At 48.4% G+C, this 25,158-nt stretch overlaps 2 protein-coding genes and 1 long non-coding RNA gene across 4 annotated transcripts in view; 2 read left to right on the forward strand and 1 right to left on the reverse strand.

The window, feature by feature from the left end:
- Positions 1–25,158, reverse strand: part of LOC122925098 (oocyte zinc finger protein XlCOF6-like) — an 818,943-nt gene that overhangs the window by 94,574 nt on the left and 699,211 nt on the right. The window lies entirely within an intron of this gene.
- LOC122925148 lies at positions 16,564–18,826 on the forward strand. The gene is made up of 3 exons (XR_006387527.1): positions 16,564–16,627; positions 18,336–18,460; positions 18,775–18,826. It is a non-coding gene; the product is annotated as an uncharacterized LOC122925148 (long non-coding RNA).
- The window catches only part of LOC122925109 (zinc finger protein OZF-like), a 161,704-nt gene continuing 155,649 nt past the window's right edge, over positions 19,104–25,158 (forward strand). The window contains exons 1-3 of one of the 2 annotated variants that reach the window (XR_006387524.1): positions 19,115–19,161; positions 20,136–20,227; positions 20,363–20,419. Coding sequence is in view for 1 of the 2 variants with exons in the window: in XM_044276628.1 (XP_044132563.1) it covers positions 19,128–19,161; positions 20,136–20,227 (126 nt within the window). In the remaining variant the exon portion in view is untranslated. Of the gene's footprint in view, positions 19,162–20,135; positions 20,228–20,362; positions 20,420–25,158 lie in introns of those variants that run through there. The other variant, XM_044276628.1, reaches the window with a different exon arrangement.

The raw sequence follows: 25,158 nt of genomic DNA on the forward strand, positions 1-25,158 counted from the left end.
ACATTGTCAAATTGCACGGTATTCCTTCAGACATAGTCTCTGATAGGGGCACGCAGTTTGTTTCCAGATTCTGGAAGGCTTTCTGTTCTCGCTTGGGGGTTCGGTTGTCATTCTCTTCTGCTTTCCACCCGCAGTCGAATGGCCAGACAGAGCGCGTCAATCAGAATCTGGAGACATATCTGCGTTGTTTTGTGGCGGAGAATCAAGAGGATTGGTGTTCTTTTTTGTCCCTTGCTGAGTTTGCTTTAAATAACCGTCGTCAGGAGTCCTCTGATAAGTCACCATTTTTTGGTGCATATGGGTTTCATCCACAGTTTGGGACTTTCTCGGGAGAGGGGTCTTCTGGTTTACCTGATGAGGACAGATTCTCCTCGTCTTTGTCATCTATTTGGCAAAAGATTCAAGATAATCTAAAGAGCATGAGTGAGAGATATAAGCGTGTGGCTGATAAGAGACGTGTGCTTGGTCCGGACCTGAATGTTGGTGATCTGGTGTGGTTGTCTACCAAGAATATCAAATTGAAGGTTCCCTCCTGGAAGTTGGGTCCTAGGTTTATTGGGCCTTACAAAATCCTGTCTGTCATCAATCCTGTTGCATACCGTCTTGATCTTCCTCAGACTTGGAAGATCCATAATGTTTTTCATAAGTCCTTATTGAAACCTTATGTTCAACCCATTGTACCCTCGCCTTTGCCTCCTCCTCCGATTATGGTTGATGGGAATCTTGAATTTCAGGTCTCTAGGATTGTGGATTCTCGTCTTGTCCGCGGTTCTCTTCAGTACCTTGTTCAGTGGGAGGGGTATGGTCCTGAGGAGAGGATGTGGGTCCCAGTGACGGACATTAAGGCCTCTCGTCTCATCAGGGCTTTCCATAGGTCCCATCCTGAGAAGGTGGGTTCTGAGTGTCCGGAGTCCACTCGTAGAGGGAGGGGTACTGTCACAACCAGACAGCTGAGAAGCTCTGACAGAGGCCTTTCAGAACCTCCTCCTTGAGTTTCTGTGTTGTGGTATTCAGCTCCTCCTCTCGTTAGCCTCTCTCAGCTGTCATGTGTTGGACTAATTGCTTCCCTTTAAATTCTTCCCCAGAAGGCTTTTCTGGGCGGCTTATACTACTTCCTGGAGTGTGTGTGCACGCTGACTCTGTCCTCCTGTTTGCTTCAAAGCTAAGTGTTGTACCTTTATCTGTTATTTTCTGTTTGCTGGATCCCAGGTGACCCTGACTCCCTCCGTATCTGGTGTAGGGAGCCGGTGGTCGTGTCCCCTCACTATTGTAGGGTGCTCAGGGCTTTATAGTCAAGGTTCGTGGATATGCAAACCTCCACCATTCGGATCTTTGCATAGGCTGAGCAGCCAGGGAAAGTGCCAGGTCTTCTGCAGGGGTCTCCCTTGGTTCCTTCGTTTTTGGATCCAGCGAGTCGTTTATACTTGTTGCTTTGCCTTGTTTCCTGTACACCGTCCGTGACAGCTCTCCTCCCAAACCACAAGAGTAACTATAATTGGTCTCGGGGGTGATTACAGACCTAGTGTTGTTCTTATAATCTTCACTATCCTTTATTGCATGTTTAAACTTATTATTCCCTTACGTCCAAACAGCAGCACAACTGGGGTATTACTGCCCCTGTGGACAATCGGGACAGGTGAAAATGTTATTAATTAAATCAAATAAAGTGGTAAATAACCAGATAGGCCCCTATGGACCCCTTCTCCAACACACATCCCGTGCAATTTTTTTTCTGTCCTGCGGCTAGAAGGGACGGGTGGTGTAACAGAAAAGCCCTTAGGTACAGCCTTAGTGCAGTAAAGGTAACCTTCTTGCGCCTTCGTCGTTGGTGTATCCAGGGGAAGCTTCTCTTCTGCTGCTCTCTGCGCCCCCTGCTGGTCAGAGGAGGGCTGCACTTAGCCGGCCGCCCTCAGCGTCTCCTCTCTCTCGGTGGCGGGGGAGCAGGGAACTGCCGAACTTCCGGTCCGGCTTTGGACCGGAAGTATTGCTGTAGAATTACGGTTATATATTTTTCTCCGATAGAAAACACTGTTTTCTGTACTTCAGTCTCTTTCTCCTATTACTTGGATGTAAAAAATAAATAAAAAAAGGGCGTAACAATTCAGTCTCCTCCCCTCTTGGCTATTTAAGAAGTGCTTTCCCTTCAACTGTCTCTCTGTTCACTCTGTGTTCTGAGAGTTGCCAATATCTTACTGCTAACACGGTTGTGCGCTCGCAGGATTCTGAGCTGTCGCTACCTGCGAATTCTTCAGCCTCCGCGGCTACTGCTGCTAACCACTTTAGCCTGAAATGTCTTCTCCGGGCTTCAGGGAGGTGCCCTCTTCTGGAAGGAAGTCCGCTTCCAAGTGCAGGCACTTGTCGTGTTGGGGCTATGGCACCTTGCTGCCTGACGACTATCTTTATAGTAAATGTCAGAGTTGTCGCCCCCCTCCAGATCCTGAGCCCCAATCTATGGAGACGATAACCTGGGTAAAGAAATTTGTGAGCAAATCCATAGTGGACGCCTTATACCCCCGATATCTTACTGCTAACACGGTTGTGCGCTCGCAGGATTCTGAGCTGTCGCTACCTGCAAATTTTTTAGCCGCCACGGCTACTGCTGCTAACCACTTTAGCCTGAAATGTCTTCTCCGGGATTCGGGGAGGTGCCCTCTTCTGGAAGGAAGTCCACTTCCAAGCGCAGGCACTTGTCGTGTTGGGGCTGTGACACCTTGCTGCCTGACGACTATCTTTATAGTAAATGTCAGAGTTGTCGCCCCCCTCCAGATCCCGAGCACCAGTCTATGGAGATGATAACCTGAGTAAAGGAATTCGTGAGCAAATCCATAGTAGACGCATTAGCCCAGAAAAGGCATACACAAAGTTCTCCTAGGAGATCTTCGTCTTTTGGAGAAGACATGATGATTATTGATGAAGCCCATTCCTCGGCTTCAGATAGTGAAGAAGATGAGAACGCTGCCACCCAGATATTCCCGGTGGAAAGGGTTCAGCGATTATTGAGATCCATCAGGTCCAGGGACCAGGATGTTGATCAAGGGGAAGCTTCTGTAACTACCTCTAAGGGGCCTAGGACCTTTAAAGTGGAAGAGTCACTAAAAAGTTTGATGACAACTAAATGGTGGAAGCATCCAGAAAAGGGACCGGTAATATCTAAGAGGTTTAAAACCTTATAGCCCCTAGTCCAAAGTCAACTGGAACAATGGGGTCCTCCTCCCAAGGTGGATTTAGCCATATCCAAGCTGTCAAGACGCACTAAGGTGGATGTCTCCGCTATTTCCCAAAAAATTGGGAACACAGGATTTTGGACCAGTGGGTCCTTCAAGTAATAAGAGAGGGGTACAGAATATGTTTTTCAGCTCCTCCTTCAAAATTCGTGAAGACCTCACTCCTCTCTCCTGTAAAACAGATGTGCTTAGAACAGGCCATCCTTCTTTACCTACAAAAACAGGCGCTGGAAGAAGTACCCTATGCAGAGAAAGTATCCGAAGTGTATTCCCCAGTGTTTTTTGTTCCCAAGCTGGACGGGAGTTGGTAGATGATAATAGATCTCTGTTATCTAAACCGTTTTTTAACTCAAAGGCAGTTCAGATTGGAGACCATTCGCTCGGTCATAAAAGAAAATACCTACGGATTGCTGTCTCTCTCAGGGGCACTGTCAGATATTTTCAGTTTGCTGTCCTGCCCTTTGGGATCTCCTCTGCCCCCCAAACCTTCACAAAGGTTTGGTTGCTATAGTGGCAGCCTTGAGGCTAGACGGTTTAGAAATTATTCCTTACCTAGACGACTTGCTACTAAAAGCTGCATCTCTAGAGGTGTTGCAGAACCATATTCATCGGGCTCTTACTTTTCTCCAGCATTTAGGCTGGATAATAAATTGGGAGAAATCCGAGATCGTACCGGCAACATCAAGAAGATTCTTGGGGTTCATAATAGACTCCTCTCGGATGACTCTCTCCCTCACTCCGGAGATACACCCAAAGGTAATTAGAGCCGTAGAGTTTCTAATAGTCCCTCATCTGATTTCTATCAGAACCTTGATGAAGATGTTGGGCCACATATTAGCAGCTGCAGAGGCATGTCCCTTGGGCCCTAGCACACTTACCCCAACTTTAGTCAGAAGTGTTGGGCCTGTGGAACTGCAACCCAACTGGGTTAGACAAGAAATGCTCCCTGTCTCCTTGGGTATGCCGCTCCCTCAGGTGGTGGAGGCAGCTGAAAGATGGGAGGTCCTTGATTCCATCCCATTGGATCATATTGACCACAGATGCATATCTTCTAGGTTGGGGAGCCCATATGGAAGAAGTGCCAGCACGGGGTACTTGGACTCCTCAGGAGAGCCAAATATCATCACATTTAAAGGGAATTAAGAGCGGTCCAGTTGGTGCTCCTACACTTCATGCCTCAAGTCCAGGGTAAAGCAGTGAGAGTTCACTCGGACAATATGACGACTGTATTGTACATAAACAGACAGGGAGGAACAAGATCTCAACCTCTCCTCCAGGAAGTTGGATGGATCCTGTCTTGGGCAGAAGACAACCTTACCCACCTGAACGCAGTTCACATCAGAGGATCTCTCAATATGGTGGCTAGAGATGGCCTTTCGGTTCGCCCAGCGGTCGTTTCGCAGCGAACTTTGCGTGTTCGCGATTCGCCGAACATATGGAGATATTCGTGCCCGCCATATTCTTTTACATTGTGAAGAACTTTGACCCATGACCCATGACCCATCCTTTAGGTGGTACAGAACAGCCAACCCTACCTTATAAATAAACCTGATCTGGCTGCCATTTTACATTCAGTGTTTTGCCAGTGGAGGGAGAGGTTGCTGTGTGGAGCAGTGACAGGCTGTTAGGGACACCAAACGCTAGCTAATAGGGCCACAAAAGTCCTTTCAAGGACTGGTATAGGTGAGCTATCGATAGGTGTAAAACACAGAGGGGTGCAATATACTTATAATATACTTTTATAATGAGTCAAAAACACATAGATCTATATAGTGATCACCTGGAAGTCAGGGGCCTAGGGGATTACTAGGGCTATTTTTATATAGGGTAAGGTTCCTAGTGGGGTCGCTCTTATCAGGGTGGGTGGTCTGTGGTTAGGCTATCAGGGCCAGAATAGCACTCCCCTGTAGGACAATATCAGGGACAGTTCTTTGCCCACCCTGTCCTTCAATACCACATCATCATCTAGCCCAGGGATAGATGTTTTTTTCTTTTCCTTCTGGGATTCATGGATGTGCACTGGAACCCCCCGGATTGTGGTAGGACATATGGTTTCTGATTTGGTGCCGCCGAGAACCTGATTTAGTGCCGCCGAGCACTTGTTATTGCCTACCACATCTATGCTTTTTGCTTAACTTTAATAATTTAATTTATTTTCATTTTGAGGAATATCTTTTCCATTCACATGTCCTCAAAATGGGTCTGCATCCATTCCCCAATTTTGTGGAACGGGTGCAGACCCATTCATTTTCAATAGGGCCGGAATGTGCTGTCCGCATCCGTATTTGCGGATCCGCACTTCCGCATCTGTGCTTTCGTTTCTGCAAAAAAATAGAACATGTCCTATTCTTGTCCGCAGTTGCAGACAAGATTAGGCATTTTCTATTATAGTGCCCGCAAATTGCGGAATGCACATGGCCGGTGTCCATGTTTTGCGGATCTGCAAAACACTTACGGACGTGTGAATGGACCCTCATAGTAACATTGTTAAAGGTTACATTTTATCTTTATGTATATTCTAATGGATGCCTTCCTTGTACAATGTTATAATATACTTTCTATGTTAGAAAGTATATTATAGTGCATTTGCATTGTGCGGCAGTTGTGTGCGGCTCTGCTGCGATACTGCAGGTATATAGAGGGACAAGCGTTATTGCAACAAATAATTTCTACTGGTGTGATATACCAGTCGTACCCCAAAAAAACTGATTGAAGCAGGGTGTTTTATACCAATACAGGGAGTGCAGAATTATTAGGCAAGTTGTATTTTTGAGGATTAATTTTATTATTGAACAACAACCATGTTCTCAATGAACCCAAAAAACTCATTAATATCAAAGCTGAATATTTTTGGAAGTAGTTTTTAGTTTGATTTTAGTTTTAGCTATTTTAGGGGGATATCTGTGTGTGCAGGTGACTATTACTGTGCATAATTATTAGGCAACTTAACAAAAAACAAATATATACCCATTTCAATTATTTATTTTTACCAGTGAAACCAATATAACATCTCAACATTCACAAATATACATTTCTGACATTCAAAAACAAAAACAAATCAGTGACCAATATAGCCACCTTTCTTGCAAGGACACTCAAAAGCCTGCCATCCATGGATTCTGTCAGTGTTTTGATCTGTTCACCATCAACATTGCGTGCAGCAGCAACCACAGCCTCCCAGACACTGTTCAGAGAGGTGTACTGTTTTCCCTCCTTGTAAATCTCACATTTGATGATGGACCACAGGTTCTCAATGGGGTTCAGATCAGGTGAACAAGGAGGCCATGTCATTAGATTTTCTTCTTTTATACCCTTTCTTGCCAGCCACGTTGTGGAGTACTTGGACGCGTGTGATGGAGCATTGTCCTGCATGAAAATCATGTTTTTCTTACCTTGCAGACTTCTTCCTGTACCACTGCTTGAAGAAGGTGTCTTCCAGAAACTGGCAGTAGGACTGGGAGTTGAGCTTGACTCCATCCTCAACCCAAAAAGGCCCCACAAGCTCATCTTTGATGATACCAGCCCAAACCAGTACTCCACCTCCACCTTGCTGGCGTCTGAGTCGGACTGGAGCTCTCTGCCCTTTACCAATCCAGCCATCTGGCCCATCAAGACTCACTCTCATTTCATCAGTCCATAAAACCTTAGAAAAATCAGTCTTGAGATATTTCTTGGCCCAGTCTTGACGTTCAGCTTGTGTGTCTTGTTCAGTGGTGGTCGTCTTTCAGCCTTTCTTACCTTGGCCATGTCTCTGAGTATTGCACACCTTGTGCTTTTGGGCACTCCAGTGATGTTGCAGCTCTGAAATATGGCCAAACTGGTGGCAAGTGGCATCTTGGCAGCTGCACGCTTGACTTTTCTCAGTTCATGGGCAGTTATTTTGCGCCTTGGTTTTTCCACACGCTTCTTGCGACCCTGTTGACTATTTTGAATGAAACGCTTGATTGTTCGATGATCACGCTTCAGAAGCTTTGCAATTTTAAGAGTGCTGCATCCCTCTGCAAGATATCTCACTATTTTTGACTTTTCTGAGCCTGTCAAGTCCTTCTTTTGACCCATTTTGCAAAAGGAAAGGAAGTTGCCTAATAATTATGCACACCTGATATAGGGTGTTGATGTCATTAGACCACACCCCTTCTCATTACAGAGATGCACATCACCTAATATGCTTAATTGGTAGTAGGCCTTCGAGCCTATACAGCTTGGAGTAAGACAACATGCATAAAGAGGATGATGTGGTCAAAATACTCATTTGCCTAATAATTCTGCACGTAGTGTATACTTTCTTTATAATGGATTTGGGTACTGTATAGTGCATTTGCGCATGCGCGTAAGCGAAAATTATATTGCTGATATTTCGCATAAAAAAAATTATGAATGGAGATCGCAAATTCGAATAATACATCTGGTATGTCACTGTCCATGTTGTGGGACTATTTGTGCACTTCTAGTAATTATTTCTTGGCTGCAAATAGGAGCTGAAGGTTTTTCAGGTTCGCCTGCCATTAAAATGAATGTGACCCGCCGCGAACTTGTGGTTTGCGAACATTTGATGCGGATCGCCTAAGTCGAGATCTTCCGGTGCCAAGGCGAGTGGTCCCTAAGCCAGGAAGCCTTCCATCAGATTACGCAATGGTGGGGAACGCCAGAAATCAATCTTATGGCGACAAGGTTCCACACCAAGGTGGACAAGTTCTGCTCCCTATACAGGGAGGACAATCCTTGGGCTGTGGATGCTCTGTCCATTCCATGGAGGTTCATTTCCCTCCAGTTTCCATGATACCAACAGTATTGATAAAACTCAGGCAAGACCAGACCTCAGTGATCGCCATAATACCTTTCTGGCCGAAGAGGTCTTGGTTCACCCAGCTCATGCCGATGAGCCAGGAACAATATTGGAAGCTTCCCCTGAGGCAGGACCTAGTACATCTGGTCCTGCCTAGACTTGAAGAGTCTCAACCTGACAGCCTGGAGGTTGATCGCCTCCTTCTAGAATCTGGAGGGTTTTCTGCTAGGGTCCTGAAGACTTTTTCCCATTCCAGATCGATATTTACCAACAAAGCTTACTCCAACATTGGAAAGACTTTTCGGAAGTGGTGTGCCCTAAATGTGGTGTCCTCTGTGGATCCCCCTATTTCTTCCATTATTCAGTTCCTACAGGATGGTGTAGACAAGGGTCTCAAACCTTCAACCTTAAGGGTACATATCTCAGCTTGTCTGCAGTTTTGGGCAAGCCTTTTACTCAGGGCCCTCTAATCAAAAGGTTCCTTAAATTAGTCCTGAGCCCTATACCTCAGTGGGATCTGTCAGACATATTCAGGGGGTTATGCTCTCCCCCCTTTGAGCCTCTTGAGAGTGTGGATTTAAAGTGCTTGTCTTGGAAGACCTGCTGGTCATTACTTTAGCAAAGAGAATCTGAGAATTGCAGGCCTTGGCGGCTGTGGAGCCTTTTACTCTATTTTTGCCGGATAGAGTTCTTCTGCGGTTTCTCCCTACCTTCTGTCACGCCTTGCCCTGTGAATGTGCGGAGGTCTGTCAGACTGGCTGCACATGTCTGACTTCTCTGTTTGTTTTGATTTGGGTTTGAGCTGGATCCACCTTCCCTCAGGTGTACTGGGTTTCATTGTTAGTGAGGCTATTTATCCCTCCTCCCCCCCCCCCCCGTGGCCTGTGTGGGTTATAGTTCTTTCCTGGGAGCTCTTGATGTGTGGGGAATTGTCTGCTCCAGCTCTGCTCAAGATAAGTCCTTTCCGTTATTTCCCTTTGTGTGTTTTATCTAGGCCTCTAGGGAGACGCTTGCTTCCTCCTGGTTTGAAGAAGCAGGTTGCCTTCCCTTTTCCTTACTGCTTAGGGTTTGCCCAGGGTGTTTAGGTTTAGGCACGAGGGCATGTGCATATACACCATAAGGGTATGCACATGGGCACAGCAGTTTAGGGAAAGCTTTTAGGAATTGCTAGGAGGTGACCCTTTTCTCCCTAGCTTTTGGGCCTAGTCGTTTGTTCTGTTTGTTTTCCTGTGTTTGGTTATTTCCCCGCTTATCTACCTATCTTGACATTATAACCCGCCCAAAAAACTGTCATATCCCTGCTGTTTGTGAAATGGAGGCTGGGATTATCGCTGGAGGTTGCTGATCTCCGCAGTTCTGTTGCACGGTGTCAGAATGCTCTGGCATCTGGCGCTGTTGGAGGAAATCAGGTCTGCTTAGAGCCTAAAGTCGCTCTCCCTGATAGGTTTTCGGGGGGTGGGGTGGGGTTCGTAAAAAAGAAAGACGGATCACTTAGACCGTGTTTAGATTTCCGGGAGTTGAATCTCATTACGGACCGTGATCCGTATACCCTTACTTTGATTTCTGATCTATTTGATCAAATTGTCGGAGCCAAGGTGTTCTCCAAGTTGGATTTAAGATGAGCTTATAATCTGATCAAGGAAGGAGATGAGTGGAAAACGGCCTTCAATACACCTAAAGGTCATTTCGAGAATCTTGTCATGCCTTTTGGTTTAACTAATGCGCCAGCGGTCTTTCAGCGATTTGTCAATGATATTTTCCATCATTTAGTGGGAAGGTTCATTGTTATTTACCTTGATGATATACTAATTTACTCACCCGATTTGGAGACCCATCAGGATCACGTGAGACAGGTGTTGTCGATCCTTCGGGAGAATAAATTGTAGCAAAATTGGATACCTGCTTTCTGACTATGGTTTTCGTATGGACCCCGAAAAGGCGGCACTGGAATGGGACTGGCCTGAGAATCAGAAAGCTCTGATGCGGTTTTGGGTTTTTACCAATTACTACAGAAAATTCATCTTGAATTATTCCACCATTGTAAAACCTTTGACAGATATGACTAAAAAAGGTGCCGACTTTTCTGTCTGGTCAGTTGAGGCATTACAGGCCTTTTCTGCTATTAAGAAATGTTTTGCGTCTGCTCCCATTCTGATGCAACCTGATGTGTCTCAACCGTTCATCGTGGAGGTTGATGCATCAGAAGTGGGGGTCAGAGCAGTTCTGTCGCAGGGTCCATCCCCTAGCAAATGGCGTCCATGTGCTTTTTTCTCCAAGAAACTCTCGGCCACTGAAAGAAATTATGATGTAGGAGATAGAGAGTTGCTGGCCATTAAATTGGCCTTTGAGGAATGGCATCATTGGTTGGAGGGGGCTACTCATCCTATTACGGTATATACTGACCACAAAAATTTGGCTTACCTGCAGTCTGCTAAGCGCCTTAATCCTAGACAGGCTAGATGGTCACTGTTTTTTACTTGGTTAAATTTTGTGGTCACCTTTTGCCCTGGGGTAAAAACGTCAAGGCAGATGAGTTCACATAGTTTTTCTGGGGGGAGTGATTCGGAGGATCCCGCTCCGATTTTGGCTGATGGTGTGGTGGTTTCCGCTCTGTACCCTGATTTGGAGATGGCGGTGTTGGGGGCCCAGGAGGAGGCTCCTGATTCTTGTCCTCCAGACAAGTTGTTTTTTCCTGCTGAACTGCGATACAAGGTGTTCAAGGAACATCATGATACGGTCCTTGCGGGACATCCTGGAAGCAAATCCACCATAGATCTTATTTCCCGGAGATTCTGGTGGCCAGGGTTGCGCAAGGGTGTGGAGGGTTATGTGATAGCTTGTGAGACCTGTGCACGCGCGAAGGTGGCTCACACTCGGCCTTCAGGATCCCTTTTTCCATCCCGTCTCATCCTTGGACGCATTTGTCCATGGACTTTATTATCGATTTACTGAGTTCCTGTGGGAAAACTGCGATTTTGGTGGTAGTGGACCGCTTCAGTAAAATGGCCCACTTTGTACCATTACCTAGCCAAAACTCTCGCTCAGGTTTTTATCGATAACATTGTGAAACTACATGGCATTCCCTCTGATGTGGTGTCTGATAGGGGGACACAATTTGTTTCCAGGTTTTGGAGGGTGTTCTGCTCTCGTCTGGGAATTCAACTGTCTTTTTCTTCGGCTTTTCATCCGCAGTCGAATGGTCAGACAGAGCGCACTAACCAAAACCTGGAGACCTAGTTGAGGTGTTTTGTTGCTGAGAAGAGAACCAGGATGACTGGTCCTCGTTCTTGTCTCTAGCCGAATTTGACTTGAATAACCTTAGACAGGAGTCCACTGATAAGTCGGCATTTTTTAGCGCATATGGTTTTCACCCAGTTTGGTACTTTTTCTTGGACTGGATCTTCTGGAATGCCAGAAGAGGAGAGATTCTCTTCCGCCTTGTCATCTATCTGGCGGAAGATCCAAGTTAATTTGAAAAAGATGGCTGAAAGATTTATTGGCCCTTACAAAATCTCTGCAATTGTCAACCCGGTGGCGTTTTGTCTGGATCTTTCGCAGACCTGGAAGATCCATAATGTTTTTCACAGGCCTTTATTAAAGAAATAGGTGGAACCTGTGGAACCATCTCCATTGCCACCTCCCCCTGTCCTGGTGGATGGCAATTTGGAGTTTGAGATCTCTAAGATTCTCGACTCACGTGTTCTTCGGGGTTCCCTCCAGTACCTGGTGTACTGGAAGGGATACCTCCCAAGGAAAGAATGTGGGTTCCGGCTCCTGATGTAAGTGCTAGCTGCCTGGTGAGGACCTTTCACAGGGCACACCCGGATAAAGTTGGTCCAGGGTGTCGGGAGGCCACCCGTAGAAGGGGGGTACTGTCACGCCTTGCCCTGTGAATATGTGGAGGTCTGTCAGACTGGCTGCACATGTTTAACTTCTCTGTTTGTTTTGATTTGGGTTTGAGCTGGATCCACCTTCCCTCAGGTGTACTGGGTTTCATTGTTAGTGAGGCTACTTATCCCTCCTTCCCCCAGTGGCCTGTGCGGGTTATAGTTCTTTCCCGGGAGATCTTGATGTGTGGTGGATTGTCTGCTCCAGCTCTGCTCAAGATAAGTCCTCTCCGTTATTTTCTTTGTATGTTTTATCTGGGCCTCTAGGTTTAATGAAGCAGGTGCCTCTTCCCATTTTCCTGCTGCTTAGGGTTTGCCCAGGGTGTTTAGGTTTAGGCACGAGGGCATGTGCATATCCACCATAAGCGTATGCACATGGGCACAGCAGTTTAGGGGAAGCTTTTAGGGGTTGCTAGGAGGTGACCCTTTTCTCCCTAGCTTTTGGGCCTAGTCGTTTGTTCTGTTTGTTTTCCTGTGTTTTGTTATTTCCCCGCTTACGACATCTTTTTCGGGGTGACGGTTGGGTTGAGGTACCAGCAACGACATTGGGGAAATGTTGCTCGTGTAGACGGCTCACTACACTGGTGGATGGGGCCACGGAACCTCCTGGATACAGGAGGTTCTCCATGATCTCTTCCTGAAATTTGAGGAAGGATCCTGTTCTCCCAGCCTTACTGTAGAGAACAAAACTATTATACCGAGCCAATTGAATTAAATATACAGACACCTTCTTATACCAGCGCCTGGTGCGTCGGGAAACTAAATACGGAGCCAACATCTGGTCGTTGAGGTCCACCCCTCCCATGAGCGAATTATAGTCGTGGACACAGAGGGGCTTTTCAATTACACTGGTTGCTCGTTCAATTTGTATTGTCGTGACTGCGTGAATGGAGGAGAGCATGTAAACGTCACGCTTGTCTCTCCATTTCACCGCAAGCAGTTCTTCATTACACAAGGCAGCCCTCTCCCCCCTTGCAAGACGGGTGGTAACGAGCCGTTGGGGGAAGCCCCTGCGACTAGGTCGCGCGGTGCCACAGCAAACAAACAAATGCCTGAAGAGGGGCACACTTGTGTAGAAATTGTCCACATAAAGATGGTACCCCTTGCCAAATAAAGGTGACACCAAGTCCCAGACTGTCTTCCCACTGCTCCCCAGGTAGTCAGGGCAACCGACCGGCTCCATAGATCCGAAATTTGTGGGTATAGCCTGTGGCCCTTTCACAGAGCTTATACAATTTGACCCCATACCGGGCGCGCTTGCTTGGGATGTATTGTTTGAAGCCAAGGCGCCCGGTAAAATGTATAAGGGACTCGTCTACGCAGATGTTTTGCTCAGGGGTATACAAATCTGCAAATTTGTTGTTGAAGTGGTCTATGAGGGGCCGAATTTTGTGGAGCCGGTCAAAAGCTATGAAACTTGTACGGGTTTCCACCGGAAAGGCTGGGCATAATAGCTTTCCGAGTTGGTGGCTATAAATTGAGTGGCATACCGATTTGTTTCTGCCACGACTATGTCCAAGAGCTCCGCAGTCAAGAACAGCTCAAAAAATCCCAGGGCCGAACCGATCTGAGCTGTCTCAACCCGAACTCCAGACTGGGCAGCTGAAGTTGGGGACTGCCAATCAGGGTTTGCCAGCACCTCAGGGACTCTAGGGGGTCTACGGGCCTGTCTGTGCGGTGGCTGCGACGGGGTAACTATTACACGTGCCACCGTACCAGCTTCAACTGCCTTCTGGTGCTCGCTACTTCACCATGTTGTACAGCAGTGCTGGTACTAGGTCCAGGGTGGGCTGCGCTGCTGGTGTATGCCTCACCACGTAATCCGACAGCGCCAGCCCCACTCTGCTGCCCTTGAAGCAGATCCTGCGCAAACTGTGGTCTAGCAACACGGGGCCGGGTATGCCTGGTGCTATCAGGGACCTCAACCTCCTCGTCCAAACTTTGGGACAGACTGCCACTGCTTTCTACAGGTTCATATTCTGACCCGCTAGATTCATCAGATGAGGGTTCCCATTCCTCATCCGACTGGGTCAGAAGCCTGTAGGCCTCTTCAGAAGAATACCCCTTGTTTGACATTTGGGCAACTAAATTTAGGGGGTATTCCCTGAGACTACCCAAGAAAAAAAGCAAGCCTGTCTTACAAATGGGAGGCTAGCGAAGTACCGGAGGCAGCTGCGGTTGATAAAAAATATCAAAACGGATTTTTTTTATCGCCGCATCGCTTGGAAAGTGATTGTGCAGTGATCAAAAAATTAATAATTTTTTGTCACTGCGGCGGGGCGGGCGTGGGCGAATGCACGTGTGGGCGACCGATCAGGCTTGATCGGGCAAACACTGCGTTTTGGGTGGAGGGCGAGCTAAGGTGACACTAATACTATTATAGATCTGACTGTGATCAGTTTTGATCACTTACAGATACTATAAAAGTACAAATGCTGATTAGCGATACGCTAATCAGCGAATCAGTGACTGCGGTGCGGTGGGCTGGGCGCTAAACGATCGCTAAACTACCTAACCAAGGGGCCTAAACTAACCTAAAACTATCAATCAATACCAGTGAAAAAATCCCTTTTTTTCCTTTCATTAGGTGATTGACAGGGGCGATCAAGGGGTTAATTGGGGTGATGGAGGGTGATCTCGGGGCTAAGTGAAGTGTTGGGTGTACTCACTGTGAACTGTGCTCCTCTGCTGAGACCAACCGACGAAAAGAATCAGCAGAGGAGCAGAGAAGCCATTTAGCACCTTATATAAATATAAGGTGTTAAATGGTCTGTGATTCGTTTTTTTTTAAATCATCAGCCTGCCAGCCACGATCATTGGCTGGCAGGCTGATGATGTAACCCCCCTCGAACTTTTGCCGGCCCGCGATGCGCATGCGCGGGCCGGCTGTGAGCGTCGTCTCGCGAGATGACGCGTATATGCGTGACTCTGCCTGAGACTGCCTCCTTAGGCGGTTAAACTGGAAACCCCCTAAAATCCCTTCTGTCCATCACTGGATGCAGGTCATTGATCCGTCTACCGATGTACAGATGAACCTTCTTAGCAAGGGGCAAGCCGGAGAAATTTGAGAAAATCTGGGGACCTTGGTTGGCCGCAGGAAAATGAATCCCCTGTATATGGTGTCAGCCCGCGGCGCTGTGTTTGGATGTGTTTTTGCTCTGTCAAATCTCTGAAGAAGTGGCAATGGAAAACAGCTGGGACGTGGCTCCACATCCACATTACTGACATGTACTGTGAGTAGGACGGCCACTGGCTTCACCTCAGAAATCCGGACCTCACCGACAACGCCCGTAAAAAACGGCAAAACACGCCCACCTCCGTGAAGCCCCCACCCCCCATCACCGGCCGGGGAAAAAAACGGCGGAGGAGAGGGAAGAAATTTGTGAATGGAAGATGAGCCGGGGGCAGCCGGGGGCTTCTCCCCCTCAGTCGGCCACAGGGAGCCATGTCTGCGGCTCTAGTGACTGACTAGGGGGAGAGAAGCCTTAGTCAGTTGCTGCAGAGCTACTGAAAGGGTGGACATCCCTGTGTCTGTCCAGACCCTGCGCCGGACAGAGGACCAGAACACCGGACCATCCGTCCCAAAACTGGACGTCTGGCCACTCTAAGGCTCTATTCACACGTCTGCAATTTTCCTTACGGTCCGTTTTTTTGCAGATTCATGTTTCCGTAAAAACCTTCAGTTTTTTACAAAAGTGCATCCACATCCGTTCTGTGCTTCCGTAGAAATAAAAAAGGAAGGAGGAATACATGCTGCTAGGGTAATGCGGATGATATGCGGATGACATTTAGTGTCTTTCCGCATGTCATCCGCTTTTTTGCGGACCCATTGAGTACAATGGGGCCACGGACCGCAATTTGCGGCCAAAAGTAGGACATGCTTTATTTATTTTGCGGAACCGCATCACGGAAGTGCTGATGAGGACAGCAATTACTCCCCCATTGAAATGAATGGATCCGCACCTGTTCCGCAAAATTGCGGAACAGATGCGGAAGGAAAATTGCGGACGTGTGAATGGAGCCTAACTGTGAGAGAGATTTTTGTATTGCTGTATTGCCCTGTGTGTTATCAGTGAGAAGGAGCAGGTCCGAGACTTGTACTGTAAGTCTGTTATATCTCTGAAAAATGGAAAGACTTTTAAAAAATATATACTTAAATCTTGTGCTGTTTTTTTTGGTCTCGTTTCATGGATCCCATGCTTCTGTGTCCCAGTATAACGTTACATGCTACGTGGGCTGGATTCTGCCCCGATATAATCCTGTTAATGGACTGGACTTATATCTAACGAGGAACTGGTGGCTACTGGGCGGGCAGGGCTCTGTGTCACTGGGGCAGTGGAAGGGCTCTCTCAGCCTGTCAGAGGTGTGAGCCAGTGTTGTGCACTGCAGAGCTGAAGGACCTGGGGTGACGTCACCATCATGTGATCAGTGCAGGGGCGGGGCTGAGCAGTGGAAAGAAGTTGTTAAGGACCTTGGATGAGGTCACTGTCATGTGATCAGTTTCTGCCGCCCCCCTCCCTGTAATTACATGACAGTGACGTCACCCCAGGTCCTTCACCACCCTCTCTCTCTCTCTCTTCACTGCTGAGCTCCGCCCCCTGCACTGATCACATGATGGTGACATCACCGCAGGTCCTTCAGCTCTGGCAGTGCAGCAGATACCGGGCAGGTCCTGGTCGGTAGTCAGGGCTCTTGTTCTCTCTGGTATCAGCCATTCCTCCAGCCTGCAGGTAAGATGAGCTGTGAGGAGACAGTGTGGTGGAGAGCTCAGACATGTCACCTCTGGAGATTCTCCTCCATTACACACAAGGAATCCTTCTCCGCTCCTCAGCTTAGTATGATGGGGAAGTAGTAGTGGGGAGAGTGGGGGTTGTCATCATTCAGTGCTGGATCAGAAAATCTGCTACCTGTAACTTAGGTTTTCACTGCCAGGAGCTTAGATACACACTGCACTGCCCTTAGCTTAGATACACACTGAGCTCAGAGTCTCCTGCCTCCACACACTGCACTGCCAGGAGGTTAGATACACACTGCACTGCCAGGAGGTTAGATACACACTGCAAAATGGCCATACGCACCCCAATGTCTCTACAACAATGAGGACTAGAGCTGACCTTTCTCTGGTGATCTGACCTCTGATGCCTGTGTCCCGGATATTTGCCATAAGCCCTCCAGGGACACTGACCCTGTAGAACTGTGTGGTCTGTATCCGCGTTACTGCTTCTAGTCTAGGCTTACCATACGCCTTTGAATAGTTGAAGGCATTTCAAAGTATAGCCCTTTTGTCCCCTGACCATTCCTGGGGCTTTGTTTTGTTAGGTACCCACCTTCAGATATATTCATCTGAAGAAACACGTAGAGACACGTGAATATATCACGGTTTTTTACATCAGTCCCCTCACCAGCTTAGGTGTCCATTCTCTGTCTCTAAGTAAAATCCTGTGCCGGGCTTTGTAGGGACCCAAGCTTAGGATGAGGTTCCGGACGGGGCCACCCCTTCCGGGGTAAGGACCCTGTGTTAGGAGTTTATTAGGGTCTACCAGGTCAAGTAGGGCATAACAGGGATAGTCTATTCCCTTGAGGCTTCCCTGACAACGATAACGTCCGTCCTGGGATCCGTTCTTCCCTTAACAAAGAAATCTGGACTAACATCCGCGGCCGGGTGAACAGAACTGACCCTGTATTTAACTGGTAAGACCTTTCCATTTTTTTTACAAGGTACTTCACTCGACAGAATATCGATATATGAGACACTGACATCTGTTGTCTACCGTGTGCGTGACTTTGTTTGACCACGACTGTACACACGCGCAAGGTTTTGTCTCGGTTTTGATTTTTTAGGTGTCCAGCTGGACCCAGCACCTACTCACTGGGGCTTTACTCTGGGGGTTCGAGTGCATGATCTAGTGTATATGAGTTTGTTGTTCGAGATCTAGCTATTAGTATATGTTCGAAGTTGTTGTTTTTTTCTCAGTTTTAGATTTTACTTGACACTATTAAAGGTTATGTTTTAGTATGTTACTGCCCCATTTTAGTATTTTCTGCAATTTAGTTCTCTGAGCAGTATTCAGGGAGAAGTGTGGACGCATCTTTCTCCCCTGGTAGGGACAACCCCTTCTCAATATTCTGCCTCCACACACTGCACTGCCAGGAGCTTAGATACACATGGAGCTCAATAGTCTCCTCCCTCTACACGCTGCACTGCCAGGAGCTTAGATACACACGGAGCTCAGAGTCTCCTGCCTCCACACACTGCACTGCCAGGAGCTTAGATACACACTGCACTGCCAGGAGCTTAGATACACCCGGAGCTCAGGGTTTTCCCGTCAGTGCAGCTTTATGAGGGTTTGAGTTTTGCGGGATGAGTTGTACTTTTTTTTGGCCTCATTATCGGGGACATGGGACTCACTGATTAACCTTTATTCCTTTTTTTTGGAGGCATCATGAAGAAAACCAGCAATACGAGCCTTCTCCTGAATGAGCCACCAAGGATGGACAGGAAGGAGATCAGCAGAAGAATATTAGACCTCACCTTGGAGATCATCTCCCTGCTGAGCGGAGAGGTAAACTTTTCTAGATTTCTCTCCTCTTTATTGTATTCTGTAACAAGTCAGACATCGGGAAGGAGAATCCATCATAGGAAGTGATAGGAAGAGTCCAGGGTCCTGTAGAACGGCCTCCAGACCTTCCAAGTGATGGAGAACCTGAAGATCAGCCCCCAGTATGGTGAGTGATGTATCATGTGACCAGTGACCAATAGTCATGTTTTAGGAGCCATGAGGAGGTAAGTAGGCACATTGTACCAGGAGGAGAGGGCCGGAGGAGAGCACATGGCCCCTGAAGGGTTTATTCCCTAAGTGTCTCTCTCCATCCACAGGAGTACACAATAGTGAAGAAGACATCGGGGGACTGTGTGACTCCCATCATCCATCTCCGCAAATCAAGAGGGCGGAGCAGGACCCCTCACCCCATCACAGAGCCTCCCCCTCACCCCCTGATACATGAGCAGAAGATCCTAGAACTCACCCACAAGATGATGGAGCTGCTGACTGGAGAGGTGACACTGCTGGGAATGCTGGGAAATTCTCCAGTAACAGCACTGGAGGGGTCTGGGTGATGACGGTGTCATTGTGTTGTCAGGTTCCTATAAGGTGTCAGGACGTCACTGTCTATTTCTCCATGGAGGAGTGGGAGTATATAGAAGGACACAAGGATCTGTACAAGGAGGCCATGATGGAGGAGCACCAGCCTCTTATATCACAGGGTAAGAGCCGTCATGTGCAGTGTATACACGTGTGTGCAGTGACATGTAATGGAGGAGCACCAGCCTCTTATATCACAAGGTAAAACCCGTCATGTGCAGTGTATACACGTGTATGCAGTGACATGTAATGGAGGAGCACTAGCCTCTTATATCACAAGGTAAGAGCCGTCATGTGCAGTGTATACACGTGTGTGCAGTGACATGTAATGGAGGAGCACCAGCCTCTTATATCACAAGGTAAAACCCGTCATGTGCAGTGTATACACGTGTGTGCAGTGACATGTAATGGAGGCGCACCAGCCTCTTATATCACAGGGTAAGAGCCGTCATGTGCAGTGTATACACGTGTGTGCAGTGACATGTAATGGAGGAGCACCAGCCTCTTATATCACAAGGTAAAACCCGTCATGTGCAGTGTATACACGTGTATGCAGTGACATGTAATGGAGGAGCACTAGCCTCTTATATCACAAGGTAAGAGCCGTCATGTGCAGTGTATACACGTGTGTGCAGTGACATGTAATGGAGGAGCACCAGCCTCTTATATCACAAGGTAAAACCCGTCATGTGCAGTGTATACACGTGTATGCAGTGACATGTAATGGAGGCGCACCAGCCTCTTATATCACAAGGTAGGAGCCGTCATGTGCAGTGTATACACGTGTGTGCAGTGACATGTAATGGAGGAGCACCAGCCTCTTATATCACAAGGTAAAACCCGTCATGTGCAGTGTATACACGTGTGTGCAGTGACATGTAATGGAGGAGCACCAGCCTCTTATATCACAAGGTAAAACCCGTCATGTGCAGTGTATACACGTGTGTGCAGTGACATGTAATGGAGGCGCACCAGCCTCTTATATCACAAGGTAAGAGCCGTCATGTGCAGTGAAGGAGCTGAGAGAAGAGTCTGATCTATAGACAGATCTACAGGGGGCCATGTATTCAGTCACTGTGTGCTTGTGTCTCCACAGATGGATCCAGGAGGAGAAATCCACCAGAGAGATGTCCCCGTCCTCTGTATTCCCAGGACTGTCCCGAGGGGAAGGTCCCAGAGAACCCTCAGGTAGATGGAGCTGAGCCCTATACACATCTATATAGGGGGTCCTGCGGTCATAGAGGGGTCATAGATTGTGGGGGTCTCTCATGTGGATCTGTTAGATTTCCCACCTGTCCGCTGTATTGTACTGAATTGTTACAGATGACAAATCAGGGGGAAGATCTGACTGATATTAAAGTAGAGGATGAAGAAGAGAGGATGATGGGCGATCCCCCGTGTAAGAGTGAGGTGGAGGAGGACATGCCAGGAGATGTCACCACAGGTATGGAATCTTGAATGGAGAAAGTGACTTCAGATTCTGTCCTTGGTGCCTTCAGGGCAGGAGGAGAATCTGATCACCGGCTGCTGCTCTTAGATTGGAGATGTCTCCATCACATCATGAAGTGTTCCCATTATCCAACTGACGGCAATCTCTGATCGAATAAATGAATCAGGGCCCTGGCGAATATATGCGATATAAATTTGTGCCACGATATGGAATTTGTGCATATCGCCTATATCGCCCGACTGCGATATGACCACAGAGCGGCAGTTCTAATCGGAGTCCCAGCAGTGTAATGCTGGGGCTCCGATTGGTTACCATGGCAGCCAGGAGTCGCGCTACTGAAGTCCTGGCTGCCATGGTATGTTAGTGAGCAGCATTATACTCACGTGCGCCGTGGCCGCCGGGCGCTCCTTCTGTCTGTGCGGCGTATTGCTAATGCTTATAGCTCACGTGCGCTGTGGCCGCCGGGCGCTCCTTCTGTCTGTGCGGCGTATTGCTAATGCTTATAGCTCACGTGCGCCGTGGCCGCCGGGCGCTCCTTCTGTCTCTGCGGCGCGTTGCTAATGCTTATAGCTCACGTGCGCTGTGGCCGCCGGGCGCTCCTTCTGTCTGTGCGGCGTATTGCTAATGCTTATAGCTCACGTGCGCCGTGGCCGCCGGGCGCTCCTTCTGTCTCTGCGGCGCGTTGCTAATGCTTATAGCTCACGTGCGCCGTGGCCGCGGGGCGCTCCTTCTGTCTGTGCGGCGTATTGCTAATGCTTATAGCTCACGTGCGCCGTGGCCGCCGGGCGCTCCTTCTGTCTCTGCGGCGCGTTGCTAATGCTTATAGCTCACGTGCGCCGTGGCCGCGGGGCGCTCCTTCTGTCTGTGCGGCGTATTGCTAATGCTTATAGCTCACGTGCGCCGTGGCCGTCGGGCGCTCCTTCTGTCTCTGCGGCGCGTTGCTAATGCTTATAGCTCACGTGCGCCGTGGCCGCCGGGCGCTCCTTCTGTCTCTGCGGCGCGTTGCTAATGCTTATAGCTCACGTGCGCCGTGGCCGCGGGGCGCTCCTTCTGTCTGTGCGGCGTATTGCTAATGCTTATAGCTCACGTGCGCCGTGGCCGCCGGGCGCTCCTTCTGTCTCTGCGGCGCGTTGCTAATGCTTATAGCTCACGTGCGCTGTGGCCGCCGGGCGCTCCTTCTGTCAGTGCGGCGTATTGCTAATGCTTATAGCTCACGTGCGCCGTGGCCGCCGGGCGCTCCTTCTGTCTCTGCGGCGCGTTGCTAATGCTTATAGCTCACGTGCGCCGTGGCCGCTGGGCGCTCCTTCTGTCTGTGCGGCGTATTGCTAATGCTTATAGCTCACGTGCGCCGTGGCCGCCGGGCGCTCCTTCTGTCTCTGCGGCGCGTTGCTAATGCTTATAGCTCACGTGCGCTGTGGCCGCCGGGCGCTCCTTCTGTCAGTGCGGCGTATTGCTAATGCTTATAGCTCACGTGCGCCGTGGCCGCCGGGCGCTCCTTCTGTCTCTGCGGCGCGTTGCTAATGCTTATAGCTCACGTGCGCCGTGGCCACGGGGCGCTCCTTCTGTCTGTGCGGCGTATTGCTAATGCTTATAGCTCACGTGCGCCGTGGCCGTCGGGCGCTCCTTCTGTCTCTGCGGCGCGTTGCTAATGCTTATAGCTCACGTGCGCCGTGGCCGCCGGGCGCTCCTTCTGTCTCTGCGGCGCGTTGCTAATGCTTATAGCTCACGTGCGCCGTGGCCACCGGGCGCTCCTTCTTCTCATAGGTCTGTGCGCCACAATGCTAATGCTATAAGCATTAGCAATGCACCGCACAGACAGAAGAAGGAGCGCCCGGCGGCCACGGCGCATGTGAGTATGATGCTGCTCACTGACATACCATGGCAGCCAGGACTACAGTAGCGTCCTGGCTGGTATGGTAACCGATCGTAGCCCCAGCATTACACTGCTGGGACTCCGATCGGAACTGCTGCTGCCACCAATGATGTGGGGAGAAAGGGGGCCCCTGCCACCAATGATCAATACTGGGGAGGGAGGGGGGGCGCACTTCCCACTGCTACCAATGATGGGGGGGGGGACCCTGTGGCCACTGCCACCAATGATTAATACTGGGGAGGGAGGGGGGGTGGGTTTGAGTTACCAGAGGGGGCTGATAAGAGGGAGAGGCTGGGGGGCACATGAGAGGCTGGGTGCCATGGTCAGCTCCCTGCTGTTGTGTGCACAAAGCACAGGACAGCAGGGAGAGTGTAAAGTCCTATTCACCCTAATAGAGCTCTATTAGGGTGAATATGACAAGGGTTCTAGCCCTTAAGGGGCTAATAGTTATTAAATAAAAAGTTAAAAAAAAAAAAAAAAAGTTTAACCCCCCCAAATATAGAAAACAATATATCGCAATATATATCGCACATGCTTAAAATTATATTGCAATATAGATTTTAGGCCATATCGCCCACCCCTAGCCTGTATTATTGTTGTCAAGGGGTTTATAGAGGGCCGCTCACTAGATTTCACAATATATTATGCATGTAGATCTCTTAGACCTGATGAGGCTGGTGTGCTTATTGTGAAACTCCATGTCAGAATAGCTATATACAGTGGGGCAAAAAAGTATTTAGTCAGCCACCAATTGTGCAAGTTCTCCCACTTAAAAAGATGAGAGAGGCCTGTAATTTTCATCATAGGTACACTTCAATTATGAGAGACAGGATGGGGGGAAAGAATTTAGGAAATCACATTGTAGGATTTCTAATGAAATAATTCGTAAATTCCTCGCTAAAATAAGTATTAGGTCACCTGCAAACAAGCAAGATTTCTGGCTTTCACAGACCTGTAACTTCTTTTTTAAGAGGCTCCTCTGTCCTCCACTCATTACCTGTATTAATGGCACCTGAACTTGTTATCAGTATAAAATACACCTGTCCACAACCTCAAACAGTCACACTCCAAACTCCACTATGGCCAAGACCAAAAAGCCGTCGAAGGACACCAGAAACAAAATTGCAGACCTGCACCAGGCTGGGAAGACTGAATCTGCAATAGGCAAGCAGCTTGGTGTGAAGAAAGCAACTGTGGAAGCAATTATTAGAAAATGGAAGACATACAAGACCACTGATAATCTCCTTCGATATGGGGCTCCACGCAAGATTTCACCCCGTGGGGTCAAAATTATCACAAAAATGATGAGCAAAATTCCCAGAACCACACGGAGGGGCCTAGTGAATAACCTGCAGAGAACTGGGGCCAAAGTAACAAAGGCTACCATCAGTAACACACTACGCCGCCAGGGACTCAAATCCTTCAGTGCCAGACGTGTCCTCCTGCTTAAGGGAGTACATGTCTGGGCCTGTCTGAAGTTTGCTAGAGAGCATTTGGATGATCTAGAAGAGGATTGGGAGAATGTCATATGGTCAGATGAAACCAAAGTAGAACTTTTTGGTAAAAACTCAACTCGTCGTGTTTGGAGGAGAAAGAATGCTGAATTGCATCCAAAGAACACCATACCTACTGTGAAGCATGGGGGTGGAAACATAATGCTTTGGGGCTGTTTTTCTGCAAAAGGACCAGGACGACTGATCCGTGTAAAGGAAAGAACGAATGGGGCCATGTATCGTGAGATTTTGAAAACCTCCTTCCATCAGCAAGGCCATTGAAGATAAAACGTGGCTGGGTCTTTTATCATGACAATGATCCCAAACACACCGCCTGGGCAACGAAGGAGGGGCTTCGTAAGAAGCATTTGAAGGTCCTGGAGTGGCCTAGCCCGTCTCCAGATCTCAACCCCATTGGAGGAAGTTGAAAGTCCATGTTGCCCAGCGACAGCCCCAAAACATCACTGCTCTAGAGGAGATATGCATGGAGGAATGGGCCAAAATACCAGCAACAGTGTGTGAAGACCTATGATGAAAATTACAAGCCTCTCATCTTTTTAAGTGGGAGAACTTGCACAATTGGTGGCTGACTAAATACTTTTTTACCCCACTGTAATCCTTTTTAAACATTTTCCAATCTTCCATTAGGGAGCAAGGATGCTGGACCAATCAAGCTCAGTTTCTGCATCCCATACTTTCCGAGAGCAGGCTATTTAAAAGGACAGCTGCTGGCCACAGTTGCCTGTGATTATTCTTCCTTCCTCACTAGCTCGTTGTGTGTTTGTTTCGCTGGAACACTGTCACAACCATACAGCTGAGAAGCTCTGACAGAGGCCGTTCAGAACCTCCTCTTTGAGTTTCTGTGTTGTGGTATTCAGCTCCTCCTCTCCTTAGCCTCTCTCAGCTGTCATGTGTTGGACTAATTGCTTCCCTTTAAATTCTTCCCCAGAAGGCTTTTCTGGGCGGCTTATATTTCTTCCTGGAGTATGTGTGCATGCCCATCTGGTTCTCCTCTCCTCTACAAAGTTAAGTGTTAACTGTTATCTGTTATTTTCTGTTTGCTGGATCCCAGGTGACCCTGACTCCCTCCGTGTCTGGTGTAGGGAGCCGGTGGTCGTGTCCCCTCACTATTGTAGGGTGCTCAGGGGTTATATAGTCAAGGTACGTGGATATGCATACCTCCACCATTCGGATCTATGCATAGGCTAAGCAGCCAGGGAAAGTGCCAGGTCTTCTACAGGGGTCTCCCTTTTGTTCCTTAGCTGTTGGATCCAGCGAGTCATTTATGCATGTTGTTTTGCCT

The sequence above is a fragment of the Bufo gargarizans genome, chromosome 1, assembly GCF_014858855.1.
Source record: "Bufo gargarizans isolate SCDJY-AF-19 chromosome 1, ASM1485885v1, whole genome shotgun sequence".
Classification (NCBI taxonomy): domain Eukaryota; kingdom Metazoa; phylum Chordata; class Amphibia; order Anura; family Bufonidae; genus Bufo; species Bufo gargarizans.